We start from the raw sequence: 21321 nt of genomic DNA on the forward strand, positions 1-21321 counted from the left end.
TGAGCACAGCTAGTGAGAGAGTCACACCATGTGATAAAGGATTTCACATCTCCCCACTAAATTAATAAACCATATCGGACTTGAAATGTTATCTCTACTCGTCTACTGGTGCTGCCTTCCTGCTGAAATTCTCAAAAATTTTAATTTTACTGCAGACGGGCTGATGGAGTTTGTGACAGGGATGAGTTTTTCATGTGTGGCTTTCAGATAAAGTAGGGTTTCACGAAGCGGTACAGAGGACGGACTGGAGCCTGTTTGTGAGTAAGGACTGGATAAATTCTGGCTCTATGCCGCTGAAATTAAACAATCGCAAGATTACCATATATGGAACAGCAACGAAGGGAAAGTTGAGATTTATTTAAAGTTGGATCTTGTCGGGGGGGTGGGGCAGATTCTACGGGAAGAAAAAGGCAATTGGTTCTTAACAATAAGCCACGTGGGAACATTACGGTTTGGGGCACAGTTGATAGTGTTTGTCTTCTGAGTCAGAATGCCTGGCTTCAAGTCTCACCGTCCCCCAAAGAATGTGCCATAACATTTCTGAACAGGCTGATTAAATTAGCCGCCTTTCAATCGTTAACAAGGAGCAGTGGATTAAGGCAGGCTACCTTTCAAAAGTACCAACCACTTGCTGCCCTGAACTCTGGACCTCTTAATTCCGTGTGAACTCCGACATGGGTTCAGGGAATGAAAGCACCTTCAAAATTGCAAACAGTATTCAACTGAAATGAGACACATTTCGGATTAGATACGCAATTTTCTTTCCCGGCGCTATTGTTCCGATGTCAGTTCTTTACCATGTTTTCAGCTTCATCACGCTCTGCCCTGACACACTAGTAATTTTTCCTGCGTTTGTTGATGATTTGAGGTAAAGTGCCAGCGTCTTTCCGAATGGAGAGCGGGTCCTGTTAGTTTATTTACAAATGTTGCAAGTTTGCCCAGAGGTCCTCTGCGCACAGCCCGTGGCTTAACCGAGGCCACTGTCTATGTCCTTGGTAAGTTTAACCTGGATCAGTATGAATTTAAACCGACGTCGGCATATGATGCACACCCTGCAGCTTTAGCCGCGATCTGCCCTTTTGTATACAGTGCAGGGTTAACGTGGGCTCTAACCTTGCGTCCCCTAGTATGCAAACTGAGCTCGGCTTCGACCCAGCATCGGGTGGCATTTAGCGCCCTCTCGGCCCCTCTGCTTCCTACCGGCTCCGGGGAAATTCCTCGCCGCGCTCAGGATCGGAGAAGGGAGCAAGCCGGCAGAGATTGAAGGCAGCGGCCGAGATCGGCGCTCGATCCCCCCCGCCCCGGGGCAGAGGGAGGAGCACAGTGCCCGGGGAGGGTGGTAAGAGGTAGGAGAAGAATTCACGGCACAAAGAACAAAAGCGGCGAAAACTGGGGGACGGGAGATTAGTGTGTGACCTGGAAACAATAACCGGGAAGTCGTCATAAACTGACCAGCAATTTAACGAATGTTTGAACGTTCCTTTTTCTCGGCAAAATTACCACAGTTTTAGCGAAATGTCCGTCTCTAAGCCTCGCGTTTATTGTTATTCGTGGCAGGATCTCGGAAGCAAACGCATATTTATCTTAATCCGGTTTCCCTCTTGAGATGTTTCACTGCAGCAAGGGCACTGTGTAAATGCCAGATTTCCGATAGTCAGCCGCAAATGAGCAGTATTTTCTTGTTTTGATCAAGAAAAGATTAAATTCAGTTCCTTACATAACAAGAACACGTTAGAAAGAGACAAAGTGTTGAAGGGCCTGGAAACTTTTGCCTTGTAACATGCTTTCAGCATTTTTTGATTTGCCAGCGTTCTTTAAGTCTCGAATGTATCATTTAGGGTGAGATTTGAAAATGATCCGGGAGTGGTGATTGGTACGGAGTAGTCAAATGCCCTGACTCTGGAATGGCCTGTAGCTTTTTCAGGTTTCAGTGAAGCCTAAGCCCGTTAGTGGTTGCCTCTTATGACCAGAAGGATTGGGGAGGACTCACGTTAGCCTTAACTACTAATTATTAATTTCTAATTAAACCAAGCTCGACCACTTCACCATCTGTGTTTATACTTCACTACACATAAAATGGTAGCACAGCCTTGAGGGGCTGAATAGCCTGCTTCTGATTGATTGATTGGTTTGCTTTCTATTTTTCAGTGTTTTCAGAGATCATTACATCTCTGGAGCAGTTGGGTTTTGAACCCGGATCTCCTCTGTGGATTCACTTCCTTTTTTTGAAGTACCTTGATTTGATTTCCCCCTCCCCCACCCCACCGCGAAGTTTCAAAACAACATTAGCTTATAAAGCAGTCTTACCGCTCCTAGAATTTGAGAAAATCGGCTCCAATGCTGAAAATTTCTCAAAAAAAGGAGCAGCTGTTACAGTCAGAATTGGTTTTGTTTGCCTGGTTGAATAGGCTGGGGCTATTTTCTCTGGAGCATCTGAGGCTGTGGGGTGATCTTATACAGGCTTATAAAATCATGAGGGGCGCAGATAGGGTAAGTAGCCAAAGTCTTTGCGCCAGAGTGTCGGAGTCCACACTTAAAATGCATAGGTTGAAGGTGAAAGGGGACAGATATAAACGGGACTAAGGCGCAGCTTTTTCACGCGTGCATGAAATGAGCTGCCAGAGGACATGCTGCAGGTGAGTATGATAGCAACATTTTAAAAGGCATCTGGATGCATATATGAATAGGAAGGGTTTGGAGGGATATAGGCCAAATGCTAGTAAATAGGACTAGATTTATATAGGATATCTTATCTGGTTGGCATGGACAAGTTGCACCAAAGGCTCTGTTTCTGTGCTGTATAGCACAGTGGATTGGCCTTGCTAAATTGTCCTGTTTTGTTCAGGGGTGTGTAGATGAGGTGGGGTCTGGGTGGAATGCTGTGAGGGTCAGTGTGGACTTGTTGGGCTGAAGGACCTGTTTCCAAACTGTAGGGATTTTACAATTCTACTTCTCTTCACCCAGAGGTAAGGACACTAACGCTACTTCACAAGAATATTTAATTCATATGCTTGGATAGATGTGTAAGCATTGTATCTAACCAAACATCAGGAACAATTGAGGATAATAAAATGTGAGGCTGGATGAACACAGCAGGCCCAGCAGCATCTCAGGAGCACAAAAGCTGACGTTTTGGGCCTAGACCCTTGATCAGAGAGGGAGATGGGGTGAGGGTTCTGGAATAAATAGGGAGAGAGGGGGAGGCGGACCGAAGATGGAGAGAAAAGAAGGTAGGTGGAGAAAGTATAGTTAGGGAGGGGATAGGTCAGTCCAGGGAAGACGGACAGGTCAAGGAGGTGGGATGAGGTTAGTAGGTAGGAGATGGAGGTGCGGCTTGGGGTGGGAGGAAGGGATGGGTGAGAGGAAGAACAGGTTAGGGAGGCAGAGACAGGTTGGACTGGTTTTGGGATGCAGTGGGTGGAGGGGAAGAGCTGGGCTGGTTGTGTGGCGCAGTGGGGGGAGGGGACAAACTGGGCTGGTTTAGGGATGCGGTGGGGGAAGGGGAGATTTTGAAGCTGATGAAGTCCACATTGATACCATTAGGCTGCAGGGTTCCCAAGCGGAATATGAGTTGCTGTTCCTGCAACCTTCGGGTGGCATCATTGTGGCAGTGCAGGAGGCCCATGATGGACATGTCATCTAAAGAATGGGAGGGGGAGTGGAAATGGTTTGCGACTGGGAGGTGCAGTTGTTTGTTGTGAACCGAGCGGAGGTGTTCTGCAAAGCGGTCCCCAAGCCTCATGGCTGATCAGGAACAATTGAGTTTTGTTTTAGGGACACTGCCACAATCCCAGTTCCAATTTATTTTAAATTCAGCTGTGCATATCCTGCCCCATGCTAAATGTTGTTTCCTATTACTCCACTCAATGGGAAGACATTTTTTTATGCCTTGACCTTTTCCCCCCAGGAAGGCCCTTGTGCTCACATACTTTGTTGATCATTCTAGCAGAGCTCAATTGAAATGTAAAAGAGTTTGTAGGAGAAGGCGGCATTGGGATGGAATTATTTAAAAGAGTGACAGGATGGTGACCAGAGGAAGGAAGTGAATGTGCTGTGGCCAAATTTTCAGACAATGCAAAAATAGTTGGAAAAGCAGTTTTGACAGGGATGCAAACAGTTTAGAGATATTGTATCAGAGAAATGTCAGCTTTTGTGCTCCTAAGATGCTGCTTGGCCTGCTGTGTTCATCCAGCTCCACACTTTGTTATCTTAGTTTAGAGATATTGATAGGTTAAGTAAATGGGCAAAAAGTTTGCAAATGGAGTATAATGTGGGAAAATGTGAAGTTGTTCATTTTGGAAGAGAGAACAAAACAGTATTAATCAAATGAAGAAAAACTGTGGAAAACTGGAACGCAACAACACTTGGGGGTACTTATGCACAAAATGTAGAAAGCTAGTGCACAGGTGCAGCAAATAAACCCAGCAGATTTGGTGGAACAGTCGTGTACAGTCAGGTGGCAATTGCCCTGGGAGTCCTCGATATTGACTCTGGACCCCATGAAGTCCCATGACTTCAGGTTAAAGATGGGCACGGAAACTCCAGCTGATAACTACCTACTGTCCTCCCTTAGGTGATGAATCAGTACTCCTCCATGTTGAACAAAACTTAGAGGTGTACTGTAAGTGGTAAGGATGCAATATGTATCCTGGGTGGGGCATTTCAATGTCCAACACAAAAAAGTGGCTTGGCTGTAGCACCACTGATTGAGCTGACTGGTCCTAAAGGACATAGCTTCTAGGCTGTCTCTGTGGCAGATGATGAAGGGACCAATAAGAGAGATAATATACTTGATATCATTCTTATCAATCTGCCAGCTGCAAATGCATCTATCTGTGACAGTCTTGGTAAGAGAGTGATTGCTGTATGGTCTGTGTGGAGATAAAGCATTGAGAACCTTCACATTGAGAATACCTCCATTGTGTTGGGTGACAGTATCACAGTGCTAAATGGGAAGGTTTCGAACAACTCAAGATTGGTCATCCATGAGGTGCTGTGGGCCATCAAAAGTAGAAGTATAGTACTCCAGCACAATCCGTAACCTCATGGCCTGGCATATCCCCTTCTCAACCATTAGCATTAAGCCAGGGAATCCATGCTGGTTCAGTGGACACTGCAGGAGGCCATGCCAGGAGCAGCACCAGGCATACTTAAAAATGAGGTGTCAGCCTGGTGAAACTACCAAACAGGACTGCTTGCTTGCCATATAGTGTAATCAGTAATTGATAGACAGAGCTAAATGATCTCTCAACCAGTGCATCAGATTTAAACTCTGCAGTCCTGCCACATCCAGTTGTGAATGGTGGGGGACAATTAAACAACTCACCGGAGGAGGTGGCTCCACAATATCCCCACTAGCAATGATGGAAGAGCCCAACGCATCAGTGCAAAGTATAAGGCTGAAGCATTCACAGCAATAGACAATAGGTGCTGGAGTAGGCCATTTGGCCCTTCGAGCCAGCACTACCATTCATTATGATCATGGCTGATCATCCACAATCAGTATCCTGTTCCTGCCTTATCCCCATAACCCTTGATTCCACTATCTTTAAGAGCTCTATCCATCTCTTTCTTGAAAGTATCCAGAGAGTTGGCCTCCACTGCCTTCTGGGGCAGAGCATTTCATATATCCACTGCTGTCTGGGTGAAGAAGTTTTTCCTCAGCTCTCTTCTAAATGGCCTACCCCTTATTTTTAAACTGTGTCCTCTGGTTCTGGACTCACCCATCAGCGGAAACATGCTTCCTGCCTCCAGAATGTCCAATCCCTTAATAATCTTATACGTCTCAATCAGATCCCCTCTCATCCTCCTAAACTCAAGTGTATACAAGCCAAATCGCTCCAATCTTTCAACATATGATAGTCCTGCCATTCCGGGAATTGACCTCGTGAACTTACGCTGCACTCCCTCAATAGCAAGAATGTCCTTCCTTAAATTTGGAGACCAAAACTGCACACAATACTCCAGGTGCAGTCTCCCCAGGGCCCTCTACAGCTGCAGAAGGACCTCTTTGCTCCTACACTCAATTCCTCTTGTTATGAAGGCCAGCATGCTATTAGCTTTCTTCACTGCCTGCTGTACCTGCACGCTTGCTTTCATTGACTGATGTACAAGAACACCTAGATCTTGTTGTACTTCCCCTTTACCTAACTTGACTCCATTGAGATAGTAATTTGCCTTCGTGTTAGCTAATTTGCTAATATTACTTTTAATGCCTTTGTCTATATCATTAATATATATTGTAAACAGCTGCGGTCCCATCACCAAACCTTGTGGTACCCCACTGGTCACTGGTCCATCTTCAGCCAGAAGTGCTGTGTAAATGATCCATTTCAGCCTCCTCCAGTGATCCCCAGCATTACAGATCCCAGTATTTAACCAACTCAATTCACTCCACATAATTATTGAGAAATGGTTTAAGGCACTGGATACTGCAAAAGCTTTAGGTCCTGACAAATTCTGGCAATAGTCCTGAAGAGTTGTGCTCTACAACTTGTGACTCCTCTAGCCAAGCTCTTCCAGTGCAGTTACAGCAGTGCCATCTACCCAACAATGTGGAAAATTGTCCAGGTATGTCCTGTACACACACAGCTGGATAGATGTAACCCAGCCAGTTACTGCCCCATCAGTAAAGTAATGGCAAATGTTAACCTACTCAGTGATGACCAGTTTGGGTTCCACCAGAGCCATTCAGCCTCTGATCTCATTGCAGCCCTGGTTCAAGCATGGACAAAAGGCCTAAGTTACAGAGGTGAGGTAAGAGTGATTCCCATTGGTATCAAGGTTGCATTTAATGAGTGTGGCATCAAAGAAACCCAGCAAAACTAGAATCAGTGGGTATCTAGGGGCAAGCTCTCCGCTGGTAGGTGTTTTTAAACTTTTGTATCTCGTGCCCACTGGAAGAGGGTGGAAGAGAATTTAACCAGGTACGTAGTAGTTTGTAGAGGTGTACAGCACGGATACAGGTCATTCAACCCAACGTGTCCGTACCAACCAGATTTCTGAAACTGAACTAGTCCTGTTTGTGTGCATTTGGCTTTTATCCGTCTAAACTTTTCCTCTCCATGTACCTGCCCAACTGTCTTTTAAATGTTCTAATTACAACTTAAGATGATGGTCATGGTTGTTGGAGGTCAGACATCTCTGCAGAAGTTCCTCAGAGTAGTGACCTAGGCCCAACCATCTTCAGCTGCTTCATCAGTGATCTTCCCTCCATCATAATGTTGGAAGTGGGATGTTTGCTGAAGATTGCACAATGTTCAACACTATTTGCAACTCCTCAGATACTGAGGAGCAAATGCAGCAAGATCTGGACAATATGCTGACAAGTCGTAATTCACAGTCATACCACACACAGGCCAGGCAATGACCATCTTCAATATGAGACAATCTAATGACCACCCCTTGACATTTAATGGTGTTACCATTGCTGAATCCCCCACTATCAACGTCAGTTGGCGTGACCATTGACCAGCAACTCAACCTGACTTGTCATACTTCCTTCATTGACTCTGTCTATGCCTCTTGCTGCTATGGGAAATTGGCCAACAAAATCAAAGACCTCTTCCATTGGGCAGAAGATACAAAAGTTTGCAAACACCTACCAACAGATTCAAGAACAGCTTCTTCCTGCTGTTATCAGATGCAACAGACCATTCATATATTAGATTCATTTTTCTTTGCAGCTTTGCTGTAGCTTTAACACTGTATTCTGCATTTTGTTCTATTACCCTAATGTACTTATGTAAGGTATGATTTGTCTGGTTAGCAGACAATACAATACTCCTCACTGTATCTTGGTACATCTGACAATAATAAATCAAATCAAAACATTAACACAGTGGCTACAAGAGTAAGTCAGAGACTAGGAATACTGTGGTGAGTAACTCACCTCCTGACTTGCCAAAGCCTGTCCACCAGCTACAAGGCATGTGTCAGGATACTGTCACCTGCCTGGATGGGTGTAGCTCCAACAGCATTCAAGAAGCTTGACAGCATCCAGGACAAAGCAGCCCACTTGATTAGCATGCATCCACAAGCATTCACTCCCTCCACCACAAACACTCAGTGGCAGGTGTGTGTACTATCTACAAGATGCACTGCAGAAATTCACCAAAGGTCCTTGGACAACATCTTCCAAACCCACAACCACTTCCATTTCGAAGAACAAGGGCAGCAGATATATGGCAACAGCATCACCTGCAAGTTCCCCTCCATGTCATTCATCATCCTGACTTGGAAATATATTGCCACCCTTCGCTGTCGCTGCGTCAAAATGCTGGAATTCCCTCCCTAAGGGCATTGTGGGTCAACCCACAGCACATGGACTGCAGTGGTTCAAGAAGGCAGTTCACCACCCCCTTCTCAAGGGCAACTAGAGAATGGGTGATAAATGCTGACCCAGCCAGCAACTCCCAAGTTGCACGAGTGAATAAAAAGAAAATTCAAGGCTAGCATTCCAGAGCAATAATGAGGAATTGTTTCATTGTTGCAAATATTATCAGTTTCGGTTGAAACCTTAAAATGGAAGTTACATCAGACCTTTTTGTCTGGCTTCTATTTTGAAGAAGCACATGGGAGATTTTGTCAGTATTTTGACCAGTGTTTATTCCCCAAATGTCGTCACAAAAGTAGGTTATCTGGTCGTTAGCTCTATGCTGTTCCTGGGAATTTTGCTGAACATAATTGACTGCTGTGTTTCCTCTATTACACGAGTGACTACATTTCAAAAGTACTTCATTGACTGGAAAGTGATACGTTTAGGGTTGTAAAAGGTGCTATAAAAATGTGTGTCCTTCTTTCTGAGGCTAAATGTAATATCTACTGCATTATTCTGCTTGAGATAAGCTAACTGAATCCTGAATGAGTTTTGAACTGTTATCAATATTGTTGTTGTGCTATCAAAACAATTATTGAGTTTGTGCTTGCTGTTTTGGGGTTGTTGAAAAATTGAATAATCTCATAGGGCAAGGTCACTCTGAGTCTCAATGATAACATTCATTGGCATCTCTGAGCACAGACTAGGCACAACTGCCACTTGAACATAAACCCTGGTGATTGCTTCGAAATGTGCCTTAATACTTTTTGTAATTTACTGATTTTTACACAGCATGTTATGATTTGAAATGTACTGCCTGAAAGGGTTGTGGATGAAGATCCATTTGTAATATTCAGGAGGGAATTGGAAATACATTTGATAATTAATATTTTTGCTGTTCTATGTAGAAATTCCCATCCTGCTACTCTATTTTGACATCTCTCGCAAAGAGACAGCACAGGCATGTTGAGCCAAATGGCTTCCTAATGTGCCTTAAAGACCAGCGAAGCCATTCAGATCTAGTTCATCCATCTAGAGTCAGAGTCAACAGCACAGAAACAGATCCTTTGGTCCAACCAGTCCATGCCAACCTCAATTCCAAACTAAATTATTCCCACCTGGCTGCACTTCACCTATATCGCTCCAAATATTTCTTGTTCATGTACTTATCCAAATGTCTTTTAAATGTTATAACTGTACCCACATCCACCACTTCCTTTGGAGGTTCATTCCACACATGATCAATTCTCTGTGTAAAAAAAGTTGCCCCTCATGTCTTTTTAAAATCTCTCCCCTCCCACCTTAAAATATGCCCCCTAGTCTTGAAATCTTCCACCCTAAGGAAAAGACATCTGCCATTCACCTTATCTGTACCCATCATTATTTATAAACTCTATAAGATCACCTCTCAACCTGCTATGCTCTAGTCAAGAAAGTTCCAGCCTGTTCAGCCTCTCCTTATAACTCCATTCCCAGTAACATCCTGGTAAATCTCTTCCCAACCCTCTCCAGCTTAGTAATATCTTTCCTATAACAGGGAGGTCAGAACTGGACACAGTACTTCAGAAGAGGCTTCACCAACATCCTACACAATCTCAACTGAATGTCCTGAATCCAATATGATATCTGTAGAAATATACAATGTAACTGCCTGTTGATTGATTGCTACATCATATTTTCCCTTCACTTACAGATGTACAAAATGATCAGAGATATAGATAGAGACTTTTTCCTAGGATGGAGGTAGCTATTACGAGGGGACATAGTTTTAAAGTGAGTGGAGGTAGATATAGGGGATGCATCAGAGGTAGGCTCTTTACTCAGAGAGTGGACAGGGTGTGGAAATGCATTACCAGAGAGGGTAGTGGAGTCGGCCTTATCAGGGGCATTTAAGTGGCTATCAGATAGGCATATGGATGATAGTAAAAGGTAGGGGTGGAGGTTAAATGGACCTTAGGGTAAAAGTTCGGCACAACATCTGTGCTGTACTGTTCTATGTTTTATGTTCTATGTTCTATGTTCATTGGACCACTTCAGGCACTTTTCACTGTGATTAAAAACTTCTTGACATAATTCTTAGACTTTAATTTGTACCTTTTATAGTATTTATTAAATATGTAACAAAATCTCAATTTTAAAATACATCATCCCTTCCCACTTCCAGTGGTGATTAATTTTGTATTATATTCCCTGGTTACCTAAACTCAAGTGGTCGTAGTGATATCTAAAGAGATCTCTGTGCAGTTTAATGCCTGGAAGAATGAAAACAAGTTAGACTAAATGTGATTGGAGATGCAGTAAGATACTTGTGACAAGTAGAGTAGTTGAAGCATGATAAGAAAGAGGGAAAATATGTTGTTTGGGTGTTAAGAGAAGAACGTGATCAGACAGAATTGAAATACAAACAAAAGTGTACTCACTGGTTGCTCCTGCATTTCAGCATATCTGCAATTCAAGTACATTTACTGTAAAGAGTTTTGGAATGGGCAGAAATTAAAGATGTTGCAGACACGCAGCTCTTCTTTCTCATAGCAGCACCCAGTCGGATATTCGGGAATGCCAATCCGAAATTCCTGACTTTTACAGTAAAACAAAGAGCTGCAGATACCGGAGATTTCAAAGAAAGAAAGACAGAAATTGTTGGAGAAATTCAGTGGGTCTAACAGCATCTGTAGAGAGAAAACTGAGTCCCGTGACCCTTCTTCAGAACTGAGCAGCTAGGAAAAGGTGGTGTTTATGCTGATGATGGAGTGGTGGGAGGAGAAAATGTTTGCGGAGAGACGGCGATGGAGCCCTGAGAGGAGAGAAGAAAAAAGTTAGGCAGTTAAAAGTACAATTGATAGTAAGCCAGTAAGGAAGAGAATTCAAAGATAGCTCAACATTGAGTTCAACAATTTTACAGCCTGACCAGCCACTTCCATGTCGTTTAGTCACCCCCACAGCCCATGTCCTGTCGTGACGTGGGCTGCTTTCAGCACCAGCCAACCCATTGCACCCACTCATAGTTCCCATTATCATCTACCCCGCTTCTATTCTTCACTTGCTGAATATCAACAATTCCTTTGCCTGCCTAAACTTGTATTTTCTTTCTCTCTCTTTCCATCTATCTGTTCACTCCTTTTCCGCCCCAAAACCCCTCTATCAGCATAAATACCACCTTTACCTCACTGCTAAAGTTCTAAAGAAAGGTCACTTGGACTTAACTCTGTTTTCTCTCCACCAACACAGCCAGATCTGCTGAAGTTTCAGTTTCTATTCTGGGTCTGTGATGAGTTAAATGTCCCTCAACAGGGGAAAAACAGGGCACTGCAATTGACCTAAGCATCCTTTTAAGATAGGGAGGGGGAATAAAAGTCAGCCAAAGCTCCTGCTGTGCTTCACTAACCAATGAGTCTTGTTAAGACTGTGTGTGTGTGTGTGTGTGTGTGTGTGTGTGTGTGTGTGTGTGTGTGTGTGTGTGTGTGTGTGTGTGTGTGTGGGCATCACCTGATAAATTTAAGCATCTGTTCGGACTTTGACTTCTAAGTGAAAAGCTGCTTCTTGGGTGAGAGACTGACAATTTTGGAGTGCGAACCATGGTCTAATTGAATAAGAAGCTGACTCCTGTTGATATGCCCCCCGTAACTCAGCAAGAGTTAATAGAGATAGTAAGAACTGCTGATGCTGGAGTCAGAGATAACAGTGTGGAGCTGGAGGAACACAGCAGGCCAGGCAGCGTCAGTGGAGCAAGAAAACCTGACATTTCAGGTTGGGACCCTTCTTCAGAAATGGAAGGGAAGAAACCTGGTTAAAAATGAGATCCTGATGTGTGCTGTTTGGTGTGACCAGGCTTGACAATAAATCTTTAAGAAGTTCTGTTGTGGTGCACTGGTTTGGCCTGAAACCACTAACTTGCATGACATTGAAATCTGGCCAGTGTTGGTTTGTGGGTTTTCATTCACAGCTACTTTCTATAACTATTTCCTGAACAAAGGTGGACAATATCAACTTTTGGAGGTGAGAAGGAGATGACTAATGACACAAATCTGCAGTTGGAAAGTTTTGTTGCTTTTCAAGTTCACCTTTGGAGATTTGAGCATAAAATCCAGGCTACCACTCCAGTAGAGTAGTGAGGGAGTGCTGCAGTCTCAAAAATGCCGCCTTTCAGATTTAAAAACAATGGCACTGGATCGAAGGAGTGTTCATCCACAGCTAACACCATTAAGACAGATTATCTGGTCATTATCTCGTTGTTGTTTGTGGGAAATCGCTGTGTGAAAACTGGTTCCTGTATTTCTTGCATCATGACAGTGACATCAATCAGAAATTACTTCATTGGACAGAAAACATTTTGGAACATTGTGGGCCCTGAAAGGGACAGTCCAAATGCAATATCTTTTAAAATTCAGAATGCAAACACAGAAAGACGAGCTTTTATGTGCACTGTAAAGTGCAGCTCCAAATTTGTAATTAACTTTGAGTTAGATACCTCCACCTCAACTGTGCTGGGGAGCTGGCTTACGGGTAGCTTTATTGCTGGACGTGGGCAATAATGTTTGTATTGATTTGGGGAAGGGGTCAGTCAAGGGCACACAATGTATTCATTAAGCAACAGTTACAGAACAGGGACAAAATGCACAATTTACCTAAACTGCACTCTGTAAACATGGTGCCGTATGAAGTCTCCAAGGGTATTTCGGCTACCTGATGGTCACAGCGAGTGCTGCAGGTGGTAGGAAGCAAGCAACATTTGGCACAGTTACCACGGAGACAGACGCATGCAGTTGCTAGGAGGACGTTCATACACACCCGCCTGCCGAGTGTCTGCTGGGTCTTAGAACCTGCAGACTCAGCCCAGATCGCAAGACACTCCAGCTCCCCTGCACGTCAAAAGACCCCGGTAATTACTTTGCTTCACAGCTATACTGCTCTGTTCTGTTGTCAGTCACCGATTGTATTCCTACTTTGCTATGTTTCTCACTTTGTGGCACCAACTTCTTTCTTTCCACTTTATTTCCTCACCAACAGCTCCCCCCACCAGGTCCCTGAACCCAAGTATGCTGTCTTCTGCTCGAGTCCACTTTCGAGAGATTTCAATAGGGCTCTCCGGCGTGCCTCACTCAGTGTCTAAGCGCGTGAAGACAGGCAGTGCCAGTTGGATATTCAACTGCAGGGCATCTCAGCAAAACTCAATCATGCACCCACCCCACGTCTAGACCTACACATTTCCGCAGGTATCACTGCGTAGCCTTCAGGGATAATTTATGTACACGCCAACCCAGGCTGTTCAGGTCGATTGTAGTTCTTGGTTAACTCAGCATAGACATGGGATGAAACCTTTCTGCTGCATTTTTCAATTGAGCCACGAGAACAGACGATGCATGCTATGATCTACATGCAACAAAATGGTGCAGCTGTGCATGTGCCTCATCATTTGCCTAAATTCCAGCTAAATGCAGTGACATAAATGGCAGTCCATTGGCAGCAACATGGCCTAAGCTAACATGCGCCAGCACCAAGCTACTAATTGCCCAAAGGAGGACACATTGACTGTATGTCCCACTCCAGAATCCTGAAGCAACTGCCAGAAGAAGAGCAGAAAAGCTTCAGGTGTGTACTCTGAGTAAATCTAAAGAGGTCAAACATCTCTCCTGGCTCATGGGAGACCCTGTCATCTCAAGCAGGAAGCTTAACTGACTGACGCACTATGTTGGGAGATTTTTTTTGGCGACCAACCAAGGTAAAATCAAGACATGAGAAAGAGGACGTGCACCTCCAAACACCTAGAGCCGCACGGTGGCTCAGTGGTTAGCACTGCTGCCTCACAGCGCCAGGGACCCGGGTTCGATTCCACCCTTGGGCAACTGTCCGTGTGGAGTTACCACGTTCTTCCTGTGTCTGTGTGGGTTTCCTCTGGGTCCTCCAGTTTCCTCCCACAGTCCAAAGATGGGGGAGCTAGGTGGGTTGGCTATGCTAAATTGTCCGTAGTGTTCAGGGACGTGTAGATTAGGTGGATTATAAGGGGATAGGTCAGTATGGACTTGTTGGGTGGAAGGGCCTGTTTCCACACTTGTAGGGATTCTACGATGATTTACGACCTCATCTACCCAATCCTTTGAGAACCACCTACTCATGGCAGAATTTGCAGACTGTATAAATGTGACTAAATTAACGTAGAGTATCTGGTTGTCTTGGACCGAAGGTTGTTTCTGGGCTGTACCTTTCTATGACTCCATGGACTGCTTGCTGGTCTCAGAACCAGGCAAATCATCATTGATCCTGAGTGACTGCCTAAGTGAAGACCTTCTACATTGCAGTGTTAGAAAGAAAGTCTTGCGTTTGTTTGGCCCCTTTCACAACCACAGGATGTAATGTAGAAAACAGCCAATTTGCACTCAGAAAGCTCCTACAAACAGCAATGTGACACTGACCAATTAGTCTGTTGTTGATTAGGATCACAAGCTTTTGAAGTGCTGCTCCTTCCCTCGGAGATGTGAAAAGAGCACCCGGGCTCGAAGGGGCGGTGCTTTGAAAGCTTGTGATTTTAAATAAGCCTGTTGGACTATAACCTGGTGTGGTGTCCTTGTCCACCCTAGTCCAACACTGGCACCTCTCCTCCCATTGATTAGGATATCAGTAATAACCTAGATAGTGGAGAAAACTGCCCCACAATTCTACAAAACAGTGCCAGGGGATCATCAGTTCCCACCTGACTGGGCAGGTAATACCCCCAGTTTAATACCTCATGTAAGGGAAGACAGCTGTGGCAGTGCAGCACTCCTGTACTGCAAATGAATGTCAGCCAAAATTTGTACCCTCAAGCCCTGGGCTGGGATTTGAACTTTGACCCAGAGGTGAAATAGTTATCAACTCAGCCAAGGCTGAAAGATGTGTGATAGTCTAAGGAAGACTATCAGTTTTTTTTAAACTACATGTACTCCCGTGTTTGCTCCATTCGAGTCTATTTCCTTGGAAATTTATTCAGCACTCACCAGTCGCAATGTATTTACAGTTTAACAATGTTGTTTCATTGAACTGCAATTTGGACAGGTTCAGCTTTAGTCATAGATTACTTTTATCAATGCTGGCTCAAATCATTTTTGAATTTTTACCGTTCAATCAATTTACAAAGCAACATAACAGCTTTTGTGCTCCTAATTTGCTGCTTGGCCTGCTGTGTTCATCCAGCTCCACACTTTGTTATCTCGAATTCTCCAGCATCTGCAGTTCCCACACACACACGGTCACAAATGCAGTTCTGTTCTGTACAGTTGCATATCAAGTAAGAAACAAAACATTGGAGTTTGACTATCCACAAAACCCAGAGTCAAACATAATGTTAGTCAGACAGTAATCAAATGCGAAAATATTGTACAGTGTCAGACACTAGGACCTTGCAGGTTCCAAAATGATGGCTCTTGTTTCCCCGCCAGATACTCAAGTGTTGGGAGGTGGGTTAAATTTAATCCTAGCTCTCAGCGCTGTGAGCTGGGGGAAAACAACAGATTTGAGAACACTGTCCAATGATAAACACACGCGGGCGAGGCACTGAGATTCAGTTCAGCATCAAAAGGTGTTTACACAGACAGAGAGAGAGAGAGAGAGAGAGAGAGAGAGAGAGAGAAACTAAAACGGAGACGGAGACAAAGCCCAGAGAGAGGGGAGGGGGATGCCAGTTCGCCCCCCTCCCCCCGTAGGCTTCCTTGAAGAAGAAACACATAGGAAGTGGTCACTTCATTGAAGCGGGCTGATCGATTACCTTCCCTGCCTTCGCCCTGACCTGCGCTGCAAGTTCCATTGGAAAGTTTCCCCCTATGCTGGTCGGATCTTTCGATGAGCTCTCGTGGAAACTGTGCAGCCGAGGAGGGGGACAAGCTGGAGACGGTGATCCAGGTCGGTTCCCCGGGGGGGGGCTCCTGCAATCAGCGCCGCGTTGCGCTCAATGGGTTTCAGCTTCATGTGATCGGTCAGTTTACTGATACGAAACAATGCGAGCAAGTTTGCATTCTGTTCTGTTAGCTAATGTCAACAGAAAGTGGGGAGGCAGCTCGAATTGGCCTCAATATCTAACACCAAATTACTGCAGATGCTGGAATCTCGACTGAAAACTTCAACTCTTCAAACTCCAAACATTAGCTTTCTCTCTTTGTGGATACTGTCAGACCCCTCCCGTAGTTTCTGGCACTTGTTTTCTTCATTTGGCCTCTATCCTCAGGGGTTCTGGTAGGGGAACTTTTTTAAAATTCTCTATAAATCCCGTTCAGCGTCTCCGTTTTCTGATTCCTCGTGATTGCAAACTAGACCTCAGCGGCTAGGAGACGGCTAATGTTATAAAAAAACTTGAAGAAACACGTGAGATTTTAACGGATCGAGAGTTAAATGCCTTTTTAAGGTAGCCTCAGATTCTCCAAGAATACAGTAAACTGATGGGGGACTTGGTGAAGGGATAATTGGGAGTTAAATTATCGTTAAGTATGTTTAATCAACTGTTCAGATGTGTTATGACACACGTTTGGAGCCCGGGCCTTCTGGATCGAAGTCAGGGACATACTCACGAGGTGACAAGAACCTTGATTGAACTCTAGTACAGAGAAAATGGATGGGTTAAACTTTGATAGGGGGAGTCAGTGAGGATAATCAAGAGGGAGGGCGTGGTGGTTGGTAATTTTTTACGAGGGAAATGTATCTGGGATGAATAGGACAGAATGTATCCTGAACAATAGAAGCTGATAGATGGACCAAATGGTCTTCTCTGGTCCTATGTATTTCTCTGATCTTGGTCCAAATAGCCACCCTTCACGTGAACCCATGTGGTGAGGACCATTAGGATATCAGTTGAAAGGAGGTGACTGCATGGTCTCATCCATTACCTGCACATTCTATGACAAGGTGCTATGTAGTTGGGAGAGGATTTACCGCACTTAGTAGTCCTTACAATGTCCAGGTGAGAGTTGCTAGCGTGGCTCAGACCAGGTCTCTGGAGTCTGTATAATTCAGTATCACACCAAGGATCACAGAATGGTTACAATGCAGAGGGAGGATAATTGGCTGTTTGAATCCTTGCAAGAGCAACACAACTCTTCCGACTCCTTCACCTTTCCCTGACAGACTGGTGGCTTTGTCTGTTTGGACAATTATCCAATTCTCCTTTCAAAGCTCCAGCTGAACCTGTCTCCACATGTCTGCCAAGTAGTGCATGCCAGATCCTAACCATTTACTGAGAAAATTTTCCTGAAGTCTCCTTTTGATTTTTTTTTTGCCAATTGTAACTGATTCTGCACCAGTTTGAGTAAATGGGGGCATCACAGCTTGATATTTGCTTAGTTAGTTGCCTTTGGGGACTCAGTTGCATGGAGGCAATTAAACTTGGTTTTTGCCCAGGTCCACAGTTCCATGTTGAGAATAGCCACAGCTTTCAGGAAGGCTGGAATCACAAACTAACATCTGAGTTTGTCTAGGATGACACTTTGATAGGTTTCTCAATTTGTTTGACAGATATTACAGAGTACGGTGCAGAGTGCAGACCACGGGAAAGACATTTTATTTCGAGGAGATACAGCGGATTCTCCTCTGACCAGTCTTTCTGCCAAAATACGAGAAATTGTCACCAGAAACCTGGAGGAGGAGGAGGAGGAGATATCAGGTAAGGACAAAGGTAATGAAGAGCCAACAGTATAAAAGACCACCTCCCTGCTGATTCTTTTAAACTATAACCAACAGTGCTTCTGCAGCCATAGAATTGGAATGAAATTTGCTCTGCAGAACACACATAATTAGAAAGTAATCCTTGCTCTGTTATATAAATAGTAACTTCCAAAATTTATCTTTCACTCTGCTGTATAAAGCATAACATTGTGTGATGCATAGTGTTTGCACATCATTCTGAATAAATAGTAACTGTACAGTCAGACAGTGAGTAATCCTTACTCTGCTGAATACTATGATGCATTGCAGAAAGCCTTGATGTCATTAGATACACAGTCTTGCATTTGGTATCCATCATCTCCAGGAATTGTGAGAAATAGCTTGTGCCATTTTTTCTTGCTCCCCCATTTGATTTAGCTAATTAATCATATGTACCCTTTTGATGTTGGCTCTGTCTGCTGTAGCATTGCCCCTGGAGATGACATCCATGCTGCCTCTTCAAGAAGAGAATCGTATTTTGCAACAGGAGTTATCCCGTGTAGAGGACCTCCTGGCTCAGAGCCGAGCTGAGCGCGATGAACTGGCGATTAAATACAATGCCATCAGTGAGCGGGTAGGTGAACCAAGGGCATCGGAGGGTTGACACAGTTTGAAATAACAGATTTTCTCCTGGAGACAGGTTGGACAAGATTAAGTGGAGGTGACATGAACCAAAGTCTGGATGAGGAAACCTTTTCAATGACTGACATCAAAATTATATTTACATCCACTTCTTTTAAGAGCCAAGGATGTCAGCATCAGGTCCTCAGGACTTCAGCCTTTAGGGCTAAAAGAATTCCCAAGATCTTATCCCTGGTATTGGTACAAAAACAAAGTTGCTGGAAAAGCTCTGCAGGTCTGGCAGCGTCTGTGAAGGAGAAAACAGAGTTAAAATTTCGAGTCCAGTGACCCTTCCTCGGAATTGATAGTGGCTCAGAAAACGTCAGTTTATATGCAGAAAATAGGGAGGGGGATGGGGTAGGGAATAAACGATAGGATAGAGCCCGAAGAGCGAGAAAGACAGTTGGATAGACAAAGGAGTTGCTAACGATCAGGCTGGGAGGGTGAATAGTTGTTAATGGAGACTGTTAGTGACTAACAACAGGGGGTGTGTAATGGCAGGCTGTGTGGTAACAAGGCCTGGTGTGTGGGGTGGGGGTCTGGGACAGGGGAGAGTTTAGGCCCTAAAATTATTGAACTCAATATTGAGTCCGGAGGGCTGTAGGGTCCCCAAGCAGAAAATGAGATGTTGTTCTGCGAGATTGCCTTGGTCTTCACTGGAACAGTGCAGTAAGCCAGAGGCAGAGATGTTGGCCATGGGGCAAGGTGGTGCATTGAAGTGGCAGGCAACAGGTAGTTCAGGGTCTTTTTTGCGAGCAGAACGTAGATGTTCTGCAAAGCGGTTGCCAAGTCTACACTTTGTTTCCCCAATGTGGAGGAGACCACATTGTGAGCAGCGGATGCAGTAGACTAGCTTCTGGGATGTGCAGGTGAAGTGTTGCTTCACCTGGAAGGTATGTTTGGGCCCTTGGATACTGGGGAGGGAGGAGGTAAATGGACAGGTGTTGCACCTTTGCCAGTTACAGAGGTAGGTGCAGTAGGGGTGTGGGGAGATGTTGGGGGAAGGAAGTGTGGACCAAGGTGTCCCGGAGGGAGCGGTCCCTGCGGAAGGCGGACAGCGGGGGGGGGGGGGGGGGGGGTGTAATATGTGTCTGGTGGTGGTATCTTGCTGGAGATGGTGGAAATGGCATCTGATGATCTTGTGGATGTGGATGCTGGTGGGATGGTAGGTGAGGATAAGGGGAACCCTATCGTTGTCACGGGAGGGAAGGGAAGGGAAAGGAAAGGAAGGGGTACGGTGGAAGTGCGGGAGATGGTTTGGACCTGGTTGAGGGTCCTATTGACAACGGAGCTGGGGAATCCTCGGTTGAGGAAGAAGGTGGAAGTTTCGGATGCTCCCTTGTCGAAGCATTGGTGATTGTTTTAAACTCCTCCCCACTTTCTTTCTCTTCTCAATTTTTAAGTATCTTTGAGAAGTTTTCTTCCACAGTGAAGACAGACAGAAAATACTTGATCAACAATTCTGAATTTAAAGTGACATCTTAGTGTTATACTGAGGGAGTGATGTGATATAAGAGATGCTGCCTTTAGCTGGTACATTAGACTAAGGTCCCCTCACGTTGATGAAAAAGGTCCTATGACAATTTGTCAAAGCAGAGCAGGACTATCTTCTCTAGTTTATCCCTTACACAAGACCTTAAGGGAACAAATGATCAGTCGCCAATGCTAGTGGTGGTTTGCTGTATGCAAATTGGTTGCCAGGTTTCCTTCAGTAAAATGGCAACTGCGTTCCCAAAAAATTCTTCATCAGTTGTAAAATAATTTGGGATTGAGCTGGTGAAAGGCATTGTATTGTTCAATTATTCTGTTCTTTAAGAAATGTGGTTTTGACCCTTCAGCCTGGTTTTTGTTCTGTTGACACTGATGTGCGTGGAAGAGACTTGGTCTCCCACTCATGGTAGTTGCCCCGTGACCTGGCACAGTACCGTGTTGGGAATGGAAAACCGTGTTTACCCTAATGTGGAGTCATCGTCTGTTCAGAATGTGCTTAGGTTTCATTAACAAGGTAAATGGTGGCAGTGGCCCAGGAGCAGTCAACTTGCCTGGGCTTGCCTTTCCTTTTCAGTAGTTCATCAACATGTTCAAACATGCCTTATATAGACCTGAACTTTAGCATCACTGAATACTTTCAATTTAAGGCATTGGCTTGTGATATGCATGCAACGCCTCCCATTCCAAGCTACTGCAGTATCGGCCTGAGTTTCAGGTTTCACTTTCAAGTTTTCTATTAGGCTGTATTGGTTACTGCGATACTGTGGGGTACTGAGCCATAGAGACTGGCGGTGAGCGTGTGGGGGTTTCCAGAGCTGATACAACAGATTTGGATGCCTGTCACAAGCCACTGCAACACAAACACAAATTGTAAGAGAAGTCATTGACATAGAGTTATGGAATCCCTACAGTGTAGGAGCAGGCCGTTCAGCCCATCCAGTCCACACCCATCCTCCAAAGAGCATCTCACCCAGACCCACGCCATATCTCCCCATCAGTGGGCCTTGCATTTCCCATGGCTAAACCACTTAGCCTGCACATCCCTGGACAGTTCACGGCAACTTTCCATCTAACCAATGCACCTTTTGGACTGTGGAAGGAAACTGGACCACCCAGAGTAAACCCATGCAGACACAGGGAGATGGTTACCCTAGAGTGGAATTGAACCCAGGTCCCTGTTGCTGTGAGGCTGTAGTGCTAATCACTGAGCCATTCATTATCCTCTACTT

The 21321-nt window shown here is 44.7% G+C and overlaps 1 protein-coding gene across 7 annotated transcripts in view; it reads left to right on the top strand.

Moving 5' to 3' along the window:
* The first annotated feature begins 858 nt into the window (after positions 1-858).
* The window catches only part of LOC125466511 (rootletin-like), a 103660-nt gene continuing 83197 nt past the window's right edge, over positions 859-21321 (top strand). For 2 of the 7 annotated variants that reach the window (XM_048561090.2, XM_048561091.2), the window contains exons 1-3: positions 2323-2490; positions 17792-17939; positions 18406-18554. In XM_048561090.2, coding sequence (XP_048417047.2) covers positions 2338-2490; positions 17792-17939; positions 18406-18554 — 450 coding nt within the window. In that variant the 5' untranslated portion in view covers positions 2323-2337. Of the gene's footprint in view, positions 996-1042; positions 1347-2322; positions 2491-2612; positions 2637-15893; positions 16190-16586; positions 16689-17791; positions 17940-18405; positions 18555-21321 lie in introns of those variants that run through there. The other 5 variants (XM_048561093.2, XM_048561095.2, XM_048561094.2 and 2 more) reach the window with 5 other exon arrangements.

The sequence above is a fragment of the Stegostoma tigrinum genome, chromosome 28, assembly GCF_030684315.1.
Source record: "Stegostoma tigrinum isolate sSteTig4 chromosome 28, sSteTig4.hap1, whole genome shotgun sequence".
NCBI lineage: Eukaryota > Metazoa > Chordata > Chondrichthyes > Orectolobiformes > Stegostomatidae > Stegostoma > Stegostoma tigrinum.